Source organism: Cebus imitator, unplaced genomic scaffold, assembly GCF_001604975.1.
Source record: "Cebus imitator isolate Cc_AM_T3 unplaced genomic scaffold, Cebus_imitator-1.0 Scaffold612, whole genome shotgun sequence".
NCBI lineage: Eukaryota > Metazoa > Chordata > Mammalia > Primates > Cebidae > Cebus > Cebus imitator.
In genome coordinates, this window is record NW_016107927.1 from 263,035 (window position 1) to 276,070 (window position 13,036).

General features: G+C 39.2%; 1 protein-coding gene across 6 annotated transcripts in view; it reads right to left on the minus strand.

Annotated features, from left to right (window-relative positions):
- Positions 1 to 749: 749 nt before the first annotated feature.
- Positions 750 to 13,036, minus strand: part of SHLD2 (shieldin complex subunit 2) — a 94,121-nt gene continuing 81,834 nt past the window's right edge. For 2 of the 6 annotated variants that reach the window (XM_017516956.2, XM_037734395.1), the window contains 3 exons: positions 12,265 to 12,493; positions 5,240 to 5,355; positions 750 to 1,731 (listed from right to left, as the gene is read on the minus strand). In XM_017516956.2, the coding sequence (XP_017372445.1) occupies positions 1,532 to 1,731; positions 5,240 to 5,355; positions 12,265 to 12,493 (545 nt within the window). In that variant the 3' untranslated portion in view covers positions 750 to 1,531. Of the gene's footprint in view, positions 1,732 to 5,239; positions 5,356 to 12,264; positions 12,494 to 13,036 lie in introns of those variants that run through there. The other 4 variants (XM_017516960.2, XM_037734396.1, XM_017516958.2 and 1 more) reach the window with 3 other exon arrangements.

A 13,036-nucleotide genomic window follows, 5' to 3' on the forward strand; every position in this document is an offset into this window, starting at 1 on the left:
TAAATAAGGGCTCCTGGAAATGTGTGTTAATACATGAGATACATATCAACAACTGTGAAGAGATGTTGGTGTGACCTGCTGTTTCACTTGAAATGGTTTAAAGATTTCTTCCAAATAGGATGTGAAGAGCCATCTGTTCCCGGGGATTATGTCCTGGTTGAGGTAGGGATTCGGTCCCCACTTAAGGACAAAGTCAGGCAGGGTGCACTTAAGAGAACAGCCCTCTTGGTTGGCCTATATTGACTGGGCAGATTTTATATCAGAATTCCAAATCTCTGCCTAGTGAGGATATGGTTGAGAGAGGACGGATTAGAAGGTGTCAACTACAGACTCAAGTTTCATCACCCATTAGATGAATCATTAGAGTCAACGATTTTGTTTGAATTCCAGTGTCTCCAGATACAAAATGGAGTCAGTTCTTTCTCTACCCACCTTACTAGTTGCTAGACAAAACCTTCGCAATCATTTGCTCTAATTCCCTTATCTTCCCCGCAAAGAAATCATCAGTTTAAAGCCTTGTTTTTACCTTTCCCCATCACAGAACCCTCTGAGGATTTGTTGAAAGCTATGGATCCTTCTCCACGGAAACATACGTTTGTGTGTGTTTGCTCCCACAAAGGCATTTTTGCATATTATTTTTGAAAGAATCACAAAACTCCTGTGGTTCATTCTTAGGAAAGCCAAGTTAAAAAACAACAACCATCTCTGAACGAAAGGACTTTTTAAAAACATACACAGAGCAAAATAAGCTTGTTCATGTCATTATAAATTTAATTATTTCCAGGCAATATGATAATCCATTAACATTCAGCATACTCTAAAATTAGAGAATAAGTGCCACTCCATACTTCCTCATTAGTGACTACCATTTGACATGAGCTTCTTCCACAATCACAATGACAGAACAGATTGCTACATGTTTGCTGGTAAATACATTCAAAGGCACTCAAATCCTAGACACGAACTAACAACAGAATGCTCTTCCCCACTTTAATGAATTGAAACATCATCGCATTTCCTTCATTTTCAGTGCTTTTTAAGTACATGCTTGTTTTGAACTTGTTTCAACATAGGTTTATATAAACAAATTCATTAACATGTACAGTTATAATCAAGGAAATGATTTCACATTGACAGTTTATTACGTGGGGATAAGCGAAAGCACTGCAGCAGTTTCTGAGGGAATGTCTTCTGTGTGGCTCTCTGTTTGTACTTAGTACAATGCCTGGAACGTACCAGGGTTAAATACAGTGGACAAATGGGCAAACCTTTAATTCCCAGGGATCTGCCATATACTGCCTTGACTGGTGGATCATTTCTCCAGAAGAAAGGAAGAAACCAAAAAACAAAAACAATCTTTTTAAATCTCACAGGATTTTCTTAGAAGTTTTAATTTATATATTTAGTGCAATTCTCTTTGTAAAACATATTTATTTAAAAATCCAAAGCAAAAGCCCTGTCATTCATTTATTTCAAAAGAAATCATTTCAGTACTTCTTCCTTAAAATGCCTGCAATTTCTTCCTCTGGCCTCAGAGAAGGGCATTGGCTCCATGCTTTACAATGTCAGGATAAAAATCCAGGAGGGAGAAATCTTGTTGTAATGGACAGCTGTTTTCATCTAACACAAAAAGGCTCTGAATCTTCAATATACAAGGTTTTGTGCTGACTGCCAACAAGGAGTGGAACAGGTCTGCCGCCACCATCCCATAGGTGATCTCTGAGGAAGGAACTGCAGAAGGTGAAAACACAGAGCCCTCAACATCGCTGCTAGCCTGACAGGAGCACACACATTGAAGGGTTTCATTGTTTCTCTTGGTTCCCCAAGTCTCAAACCCATTTTAAATTTCTCTTTCTGGCCAGTAGCGGTGACTTACACCTGTAATACCAACACTTCGGGAGGCTGAGGCAGCTGGATCACTTGAGGTGAGGGGTTCAAGACATGCCTGGCCAACACAGTAAAACCCGTCTCTACTAAAAATACAAAAATTAACCAGGAGTGGTAGCACATGCCTGTAATTCCAGCTACTTAGGAGGCTGAGGCAGGAGAATCACTTGAACCCAGGAGGTGAAGGTTGCAGTGAGCCGAGATCATATCACTGCACTCCAGCCTGAGCAACAGAGCAAGACTCTGTCTCTAAATAAATAAATAAGTAAGTAAACTACTTTTCCTACACTTTTCCTTTCTAGATAAAAGCTATTGAGGCACTCCAGAGTGACACCATGTGATTCCACTGACACGAGAAACAGGTCCAGATAACACACCATTCAGACCAACAGCAGTTCTGGTTATGGTACAGTATAGCAAAAGAGTATTCTTATCCAATCCACAGTTCTTATCACAGCTATTTATGCATACATTTATTTTTTGTCTAAAAGAATCTTGAATTCCTTTAAGAAATACTGAATCTCAGTAATAAAAAAATACTAAAAGTATAGGTAAATGTGTCATTTTGTTTTGTATTTGTCTTATACTCTTCCTCTCGCTTTTTTAGGACATCTTGAGGAAGGAGACCCAAACATCTGGGATCACCTCCCCACTTGACTTCCACACGGCATTTCAATAGAAGAAGAGGCTGGCCGACCAGTGCCTCCTGAATCACCTTCTTGTAGATGGCAGGCTTGGTATTGGGGGAACTCTCCAGAAGACACTGTTTTTACTTAAACAAGATCAAACCCCCCACCCCAATCCTCCCTCCGGAGACCAGAACCTTTCCACATATGATTCATAAAACCGCAAACCCGAAACCCTTTCATATGTGATTTCTAAAACTGTAAACCCGAAACCTTTTCAAATGTGATTCCTAAAGCTGCAAATCCAAAACCCGTTTACTCGTGATTTCTAAGGCTGTAAACCTGAGATTCCTTCACGTGTAATATCTAGAGTGTAAGCCTATATAAAGGCAGAGCCTTCCTTTGTTAGACGAGCTGGGTTTAGGAAAATCATTGCCCGGCTCCCAGCAGTAATAATAAACCTCTTCCTTCCCATTCGGTGATTGAGAGTCTGTTTCTCATGGCCGCTCCTGCTACAATCTAATCAAGACATTTGGCAGGTTGTTCAATACCAGACTGACAGGGCACCATCAACCATGCTCAGACCATACTAACTCCCTGACAAGTACCAGTCTTTCTTGGATGGGGGCTACAGAGTCCTGGAAGACCAATGACATATTTTGGGGGGTATGAGAATTCTCTACAATAAATAACTTTTAAAGTTTGTAACTTCACTGTGATAAACTAAAAAATAACCAATATTAGTAATAATCTAGATGGTCTGATGACCACTTTATAGTAATGACATTTTCACTTATGGTCATAATCTAATTAATGCCAAGAAGTACAACTTCAATTGTCTCAAGAATGGACAAAACACTGAAGTATATGTGATATGAGACTAATGCTTCCCTAAGAGATAAAGACTACCTTATGCAAAAAAGAAGAGATAGCACTGAAAATATATAAATAACATTCAGAAAAGGAATGAAAATAGCCAAATGAATAAAAATAAAATAAAGAAAATGGAGGGAAGAAAAGAAGAGAGGCTTCTAATTAGGATGTAGAAAACTAGAAAGAGTGAGGCTCCCGCCTGAACAGTTACTAGAAAAAGCTGAATAAATATAAAATCATCATTTTCTTGAATATACATGAGAACCAAGGTTGTAAAATAGCCAAAAAGACTGAAACATGAGGAGACAGGTGCCTCCAGGGAGATGGAACAGGAGCACAGGTTCACTTGGAGCAGGCCTTGGGAAGAAGACAGGTGCTCCATATAGGCAGGAAAGAAGAATGTGATTAATTTTTATTAATAAATTAATTGCAAAAAGTCAATGAATTGCCAGTGCCACCTGCATCTGCATCCTCACAGGCTCTTCCACATGGTACTTCTCACCTCCACCAGGTGTTCACAAACTAGGGGCAGGGCAAGACATCAGAGAAAGCTTACAACTACAAAACAGAAGACACCATCCTGCCTCCCCCTTTAAGGAACAAAAGCCTTCAATTGCTGGAGGAAGGATACCAAATCCTGTTGCCCCAGAGTACAGGCGAGGAACCAGTACAGATGGGGAAAGAAAAAAGATTTTAAAAATCCCTCCATCCTCAGGGAGGGTTAGAAAACCACCCTGGGTGAAACCATTAATGGTCCCCTACTGGCGGCAGAGCCAGGACCACAGAAGACCCACCAAAGACACAAGGCAGAGCTCAGCTGACACCACCACATAAAGGACAGGGCTACCGAGAAAGCACCATATACAAGATCCTGTGTAAGACTGGGGCTGGACCAGGGTCAAAAAGGAACAATCCTGCTCCCTCCCACAAAGCTAGGATGCACCAAGTAACAACCAATAAAGGCTCGTGCAACTTAGGGAGGTGCAAGAACATGGAGAGAAACTCTTTCTGAGGCCCAGGTGCAGAGTCAAGGGCTAAGCTGATGGTGGAGCAGTAATCCTGGGGAACCACTTCCCACTACAAGCACAAGGTAATACTAGAAGAACTTGAAACCAGTCGTGACCTGAAGGTAACCAGAGAAACAACAAAACCTGAATCCATCTCAACATATGACAAGACTGACCATCCTGCTCACCCCTTACCTCCAGTAAAGGACCAGAAGAGGCATGCCTGTTTCCAGGTACAAACACTATTTATCTCAGTTTGTACTGTTCTATTTAATATGTGCAATGTTCAGCATGCAAGCAAAAATTACTAGACACCCCCCACTTAAATAAAAAACAAGAAAAACAATCCACTATTAAAAGATAAAGCAATTATAGAACCAGATTAGCTTATCAGGTTAGAAGATCTGAGGCTAATGAGAACAGGAATGGAGTTTGAATAACTGACAAATAGATTACCTTTGCTTTGTTCTTAGCCACTGATGACTAAGACATCATGGCTGAGGATCCTGCAAATCCATTCCACTGACAGTGAACTATCTTCACATACATTGTGTCATATATTCACTTACTTCACTCTTATAAAACTAGAGTTAAGTAAACTAGTTTTTGTTTACAAATTGGAAATGTAGGTTAAGAAGAAATTAGTCCCTCCCACTATTCATGTACTAACAGGTATAAAGCAAATCATCCTTTTAACTTATATAGGCTTATATTTCACTGAAGCTAAATTATCCTTCTGCTTTTATATGGACAGAAAAACTCTTAAAGTACAATGCTCTTTCTGTTACGATATACCATTTATACTCCTGAATAAAACAATCTCTTGATGGCACACTGATATATTACCTATCACTCTGTTGAGGCAGTCTGCAGAAATGTTGAGAAGAATCTTCTCTATCAGCTGTGATCCTACACAGATGCAAACATCATGACTTCCATCAACTACAGTCATTAAGGCTGGCCTACAAAAGAGTAAGCAACACACAATCTTCAAAAAGATTTTCAAATAAAAGAAATGCTTAAATGAAAAATAATTTCAAAAAGTACTTTGTTTTTATGCAGGATTAATTTCAATTCCTAAAACAACTCTAGGATGTTCTGTGACATCCTAGAAACAAAAAAGGGGTTTTTCCCCAAGAGTTTCAAATGATAATTAATACATTTTATTTATTCTATATCCATTTTTAAATTTCAGATACTAATATAAAAATATATTAAACTAGGCCAGGCGCACGCCTGTAATCCCAGCACTTTGGGAGGCTGAGGTGGGCGGATCACAAAGTCAAGAGATCGAGACCATCCTGGCCAACATGGTGAAACCCCGTCTCTACTAAAAATACAAAACTTAGCTCGGCGTGGTGGCGCGCAACTGTAGTCCCAGCTACTAGGGAGGCTGAGGCAGGAGAACTGCGTGAACCCAGCAGGCGGAGGTTGCAGTGAGCGGAGATCATCGCACCACTGCACTCCAGCCTGGCACCTGGCAATGGAGCGAGACTCTATCTCAAAAAAAATAAAATAAATATATACACACACACACACACACACACACACACACACACACATATATCACACACACACACACACGCACACACACACATATATATATACATGTGTGTATATATATATGTGTGTGTGTATATATATATAACTGTTTTATAAATTTTTTTAGAAATAAAAATAATAAACACATATTTCACAATCACAATTTCAAGTTATTTTTTTCTGCTGGATTCTTTCCTATCAGAAATAAACTGTTTTGCATATCAATAAGCAGGGAACCGGATTAACCATTTTCAGTGCATCCTACATCTTAATGCTATGTGGCTGATAAAAAGAATGAAGAAGATTTACAAATGCTATCAGGGAAGAAGCAACAGGATAGATTCTAAGGAGTAACAGTATGAACAATATTTTTCTGACTATATGTTTCTAAAGAAAAGAATACACATGTGCTGGGATAAGCATAAGAAATCACTGGCAGGACATACAAAAAAACCTTCTCACCAGCATGGAAGTAGCTCTGGTGAGAGAGGGTTGGATGGTGAAGGGGACTTTGCTCATTGTTTTGTAACCTCCTATGTAGTGTGCATTTTAACTATGGCATGTGGTACCTATTTCAGAACTACATTAATTTTTTTTCTTTTTTCTTTTCTTTCTTTGAGATGGAGTCTTGCTCTTGTTGCCCAGGCTAGAGCACAGTGGTGCAATCTCGGCTCACTGCAACCTCTACCTCCCAGGTTCAAGCGATCCTCCTGCCTCATCCTACCAAGTAGCTGGGATGACAGGTGCCTGCCACAATGCCCAGCTAATTTTTGTATTTTTAGAAGAGACAGGGTTTCACTATGTTGGCTAGGCTGGTCTCGAACTCCTGGCCTCAGGTGATCCGCCCACCTCAGCCTCCCAAAATGCTGGGATTACAGCCATGAGTCACCATGCCTGGCCAGAACTACATTAACTTTTTAAAAATACATTGAGAACAGAATTCAGAAACTGGCTCATTACCAGGGAAATTTAGTGTAACAGAGCTAAAACATAACTGATTTTCCCCCAAAAAACCTGCTTCCCCCTTTATGCACACAAAGATTCTATGTCCCTTCCTCTTTTCACTCTACACTCCTTCCTCAGCCTCTCTCTCCCTCCATTATTTATTTCAACAAATACAAACTGAGTATCTATCATGGATTGTGGTAAGCTCTGGGTATTTACTAGTGAACAAGAAAAATCTGGTTCCTTCATTCAAGGAACATAAAACTATAGTGAAATAGGAGGAAAATAAGCAGGTGTGGTGGCTCATGCCTGGAACCCCAGTGCTTTGGGATGCCAAGGCGAGGAGGACTGCTTGAGGCCAGGAGTTTGAGACAAGCCTTGGCAACGTAGTGAGAGCTCATCTCTACAAAAAAGAAAAGGAAAAAGAAAGAAAATAAGCTTTTCAACAATGGTGCCAAGATAACTAAACAGGGATGGAACAGTCTTTTCAAAAATTCATGCTGGGACAACTAGATACCACATGCAAAAGAATAAAATTAGACCCCTTCCTTATCCCATACACAAAAAATAGAAAATAAACCTAAATGTAAGAGCTAAAGCTTCTAAACTCTTAGAAGAAAATATGGGAGCAAATCTCCACAACTCTGGCTTAGAAATGATACCTTTCTTAGATGTGACCCAAAAGCACATGCAACAAAAAGAAAAACAGAATAAGAAGTACTGACAAGGATATGGAGAAATTATAACCCTCAGATTACTGGTGAGAATGTAAAATTGTGCAGCAATTTTGGAAAACAGTCTGGTAGTTCCTCAAAAGGTTAAACAGACAGTTACCATATGACCTAGCAATTCCACCGCTCTTAGATATATAACCAAGAGAAATGACACATATTCACACAAAAACTTATACACAAATGTTCACAGGAGCATCATTCCTAAAGCCAAAGAGTAGGAACAACCCAATTCTCCATCAACTGATGAATGGAGAAAGAAAATGTGGTATATGCATATAATGCAATATTATTTTGCAATGAAAAGGAATGAAGTACTGATACATGCTACAACATGGATGGACCTTGAAAACATCATGCTAAGTGAAGCCAGTCACAAAAAAAACACATAGTATATAACATTTATGTAAAATATCTAGAACAGGCAAATCTATGGAGACAGAAAGCAGATTTGTAGTTGCCATGGGTTGAAGGGCATGGGGAATGGAGAGTGACTGCTAATGAGTATGAGGCTTTGTACAGGCCTGGGTAATGAAAATGTCCTCACTGGTTGTGGTGACAGCAACACAGCCCTGGGAATATATTAAAGCCATTGAATTGTATATTTCAGAAGATTAATTTGATGGTATATGAATTTTACTTCAGTAAAAATGCTTTTTGGAAAAGACAGTATGCAACAAATTACAATAAGCACACCCAGGCTACTATAACAGGAAGTAAAAGAGGGTGGCTAGGAAAGGCTTCTCTGATAAAGCAGCATTTAATCTAAGACATGAAGAAACCAGCCTTGTGGAGTCAGACAGAGGGAAGAAATTTGAGAACATCCTAAGGATAAAAAGCAAAATGTCTGAAGAACTGAAAGAAGGCCACGTGGCTGGAGCGCTGGGTGACGGAGAGTGGGAGCACATGAGACTGCAGAGGCAATAAGCATAAGGAGGTGAGTAATGGATAAAGCAAGGGGTAATCACACTGCCAGCGGGTGGAGAATGAAGGAGAGGAAGCAAGACAAGAAGGAGCCCCACCAAGAGACTGCTGGTGTGCTGGTTTTCACAAGAGGCAGTAGTGGCTTAGATAAGGCCGGAGTGGCTGGGCGTGGTGGCTCACACCTGTAATCCCAGTACTTTGGGAGGCCAATGCAGGCGGATCACCTGAGGTCAGTGTTTGAGACCAGCCTGACCAACCCAGAGAAGCCTCATGGAGAAACCCCGTCTCTACTAAAAATACAAAATTAGCAAAGAATATGATGCCTGGAGGAGAAAACCAGGGTGAAGACGTAAGTACAAACATGGAAACAGCTGTGATCATCCAGGCAGAATGTATAGAAAGAATAAGAGGAAGGACAAAGACGAGGTCTCAGGATTGACCCAGCATTTAAAGAGGGGGTAGAAGAGGCTGAGAAGGACAGGCCTGAGAGACAGGTTAAAAAGCCAGGAGGAGGTTATTTCAAGAAGGAGGAAGTGGCCTGGCATGCTGCATATAACTGAGAGCCAGTCAGAGCAGGGAAAGAAGTATCCATGCCTCAGGCAACATCAAATGTGTCAGTAACTTCGACAAAATCAGCTTCTGCAGCAGCATGGTGGGAGCAGAATGGAATAACTGAAGTGAACCTGGAAACATAAAAGGGGAGAGAGAATATATTTACAACTCTTCAACAAAGTTTGGCTGGGTATAAAACAGAATCAAAAAATGAAGGGATATGAGGGTAATGTAATGTTAGTGGATGATTTTGGTTTTTAATATGAGAAGTATGGGAGTGTGTTTATAGGCTGGTAAGAATAATCCATTAGGAGAGGTAATAACTGAAGATTAAGAAAGAAAAACAAAACAGGGTGCAGAAACCAAGGAAGAGTTCAATCACCACAAATAACTCTATAAACCTAGCCCAGACTTCTCTTGCAAACTGCATTTCTGTACATCTAACCACTTTCCAACTTATTATGTCTCAGCAACTCAAGCTCAATAGGATTGGGTTACTCATTTTAATAAATAATCTTACTGTTCACCCAATTGTCAGTAATATGTAATGTACCTGTGGCTCCCTCCTTACCTACCACTCTATCACTACATCTTACCAACACTATTTTCCAACCATTCTCAAATCTGTTCACTTCTTTCCATTCCTACCACTTCCTCTCTAGTCAAGCTACCATCATCTCTCCTCCAAAATAAAGCAACAACAGCCTCTTACCTCTTCTCTGCACTAGCTTTGTTTTAATCCATTCTCCAATATGCAGCTAAATTCACTTCTGATGAAGAGAATTTGGTGGAAGTAATGCCACATGACTTCTGAGGCTAGATAACAAAAAGGCTGGCTTCCACCTGGAACTCTCTTTCTTGCCTTTCCTGCTCTGCGGAAATAAGCTGCCACTTTGTGAGAACATTCAGGCAGCCTGTGGAGACACCCAAGTGAAGAGGAACTCAACTTGCTGGCCATATGAATGAACCACTTTAGAAATGAATCCTCCAACCCCAGTCAAGTCTTCAAATGACTGCAGTCCCAGCCTACACCTTGACTACAACCACTTGAGAGACCCAAACATTTCCTAGTTCTGCCTAAATAGGAGCCTTAACTGTGGTTTGACCTGCTGGGTTTCTTTTTTCTTTTTTTGCTTCTAGAACAGAAAAATAAATGTATTTCTGGTGTTCCAAAAATGTAAATTTGAATATCCTGTAGAAACATTGTTAAAAATGGTATTTGAGTTCTAGGATAGCTTTAAGAACAGGAACTGTGCTATCTACATGTTCATTTAACAAATGTCTGTGGCCTCGTATGCAACTCCAACGCAGTATCTAATGTTGCTTCCATTGGAAAATCAGTTCCAATTTACAACCAATATAAAATATGATCAACTCACTCATAGTTTGGGACTGTTATGCCACACAAATGTTCATTAATTGTTTCGTAAATAGACTACCAAGCTTCTTGGGCACAATAAGTCTACTTAGATCAACCTGTGTGACAGCCACAGTACATATGTGATATGTGAACATACATGGATTCCTAATAAATATTTGCGCCTTAGAAAAACAATCAATGAGAATTTCCTCTTATTCAGTTTGCTGATTGATATATGTAGATGCCTTTGGAGTCACATACTTGGTTTGTGAAGGGAGTTTGTTAATTGCAATATTTTATTTTCAAGGAAGCCACATAATCTGGACTCTAAACCTAACAACTTAAAGGCTTTTAAATAAACATGACCAATCAACATTCTAGCAAGACAACAAACTAGCACTACATCTTTCATATGGTATAGTTTAGGAAGAGATCTTACATACCTCATACTAGTTATGCCATAACTAGTGATACTGATCTGTGATCTGTGATCAGTACCACTAGTTATGATCAGGTGATACTGATCTGTGAAGTCCTTCTGTTGAACAGTTGTTTTGTAAAGATTCAAAGGCCCTCCTACCCATAAGGAATGGTTTTGGGCAACATTTGTGTCCAATAAATGCTTATATTGAATAGAAACTTTTGGAATGATATAAATAAGTTACCTATACATACTTTTGAGGGGACTTAATAAATCGATGTTTGTTACATATCGTGCATTTTTTGTTTTGATTTTGAGGTAGGTCTCACTCTGTTACCTAGGCTGGAGTACAGTAGTACAAACATTGCTCACTGTAACAATCCATCTCCTGGGCTCAAATGATCCTCCTGCCTCAGCCTCCCAAGTAACTGGGATTACAGGCCTATGTCACCAGGCCCAGCTTTCTTTTTTTTTTTTTCTGGTAGAGATGGGGTTTTCTCCTATATTTACCAGGCTGGTCTTAAACCCCTGGATTCAAGCAATCTGCTCACCCCAGTTTCCCAAAATGCTGGGATTACAGGCGTGAGCCACCACACCCAGCCTACCATGAATCTGAATTCAATTTTCTTTTCCACAAAAGCAACTTTCACAGTAATAGCAAAATTCATTCACTTATTTATAACAAATATAATATCTGTAAAGGGAAATAAGGTTTACAGAATTAAGCTTCTATAACTTTTCTTGAAGTATGCCATGATAACATGTGGAATATACCTGCATTTGGTTTTTAGATCCTACGGTATTTAGAAATAATCAGAAGGAGCATAAAACACTGAGCACTATTTTGTAAACATATGTAATTTGTAAGGTAAAAAGAAAAATATTATCTGAGCTTCTGACTACCTACTATTCAAAAAACAATGTTTTTTTCACTGAGCTGGTTAGCAGTTTTACCATACAACATTTATTTGCTATCTTTAATTTCTAAGGTAAAGGTGGGAAAACAGGTTAAATGACTTACTAGCTTCCACAACAACTCAGGGGTGAGATCATATGATACTTTTAGTCTTTAAATTCTAATTATATGTTAAGGTAGGAAAATGAGTTATTTATGAGCCACTTAGATCTTGGTTAAAAAGTAAACCATGGAAAATGTTTCTTCAGTATAGCGGTTTAAAGACAATAAAATCTCCAGATTACTGCCTTAAGAAATTCCTGTAATGATTCCTGGGAAATTTTTGCTTCCATAAATAGTCACCTATCACATGGGGAAAAATTTATTTTCTTCAACTAGTTCTAGTTAATCATTTTTAGAAAGAGTAAGGGTTTACAGAACTAATTTTTCCAGATCTATAATCATTATTTTCCATCAAATTGGCTTGCTTAGTTGCCTTACCTATAGTACATTTTCTTCAAAGTAAATGGCAAGCAGCTAAAACATTGTTTGTAGATCCTGTTCTCATCTGTTTCTAGTTCCAATCCACATTTTGCACAGCCAGTATACACGATGTTGGGAAGAGAAGAGAAAATACTCTTCAGAGAACTGTGAGCATTTAGAGTTATCTTCTGAGCTGCTGTAAGAGGAAATGCCAGCTCTGAAATCTGGGCTTTAATTAGAACCACTCCTATAAAAGACAAACAGATATATTTTAAATTATTGGGCCAAAATTATAACTTTAATTTATAAACATGGCTAGTTTTAGAGTTGATTTACAGTCACCTATAGTAAACGGATAGACTGAGGTCTTGTTCTTGGTCTTCTTTACTATTTTCCTAGAACCTAAGGACAGGGGGGCCTGGCTGCAACTGAGAGCAGGTTTACTTGGCTAATTTGGCTGAACATGTGGGTGTTTCCTTCCTCCCCATCCTCTGGAATCTTGCAAAATAAGTTCAATAACTCCTTTAGAAAAAATCCCTTTGAATACTTGAAACTAGCTAACATGCCCTCTCTACTTGTCCTGTCTTCTGTCTTTTTAATTGATCAGTCAAAAGCCAAATAGGAGGTGAGTTTTTCTTCTCTCTACCTATAAATATCAATAGCTTGTCCTCTTTTAAACTTTTTTCCAACTTCCCACTCATCATCATCTATATACTCTGGGTGTGGTTTATAGCCACATGAGCACTGAAAGTTCTCATTTATTATTCGTTTCTCAGGTGACTCATGAGAA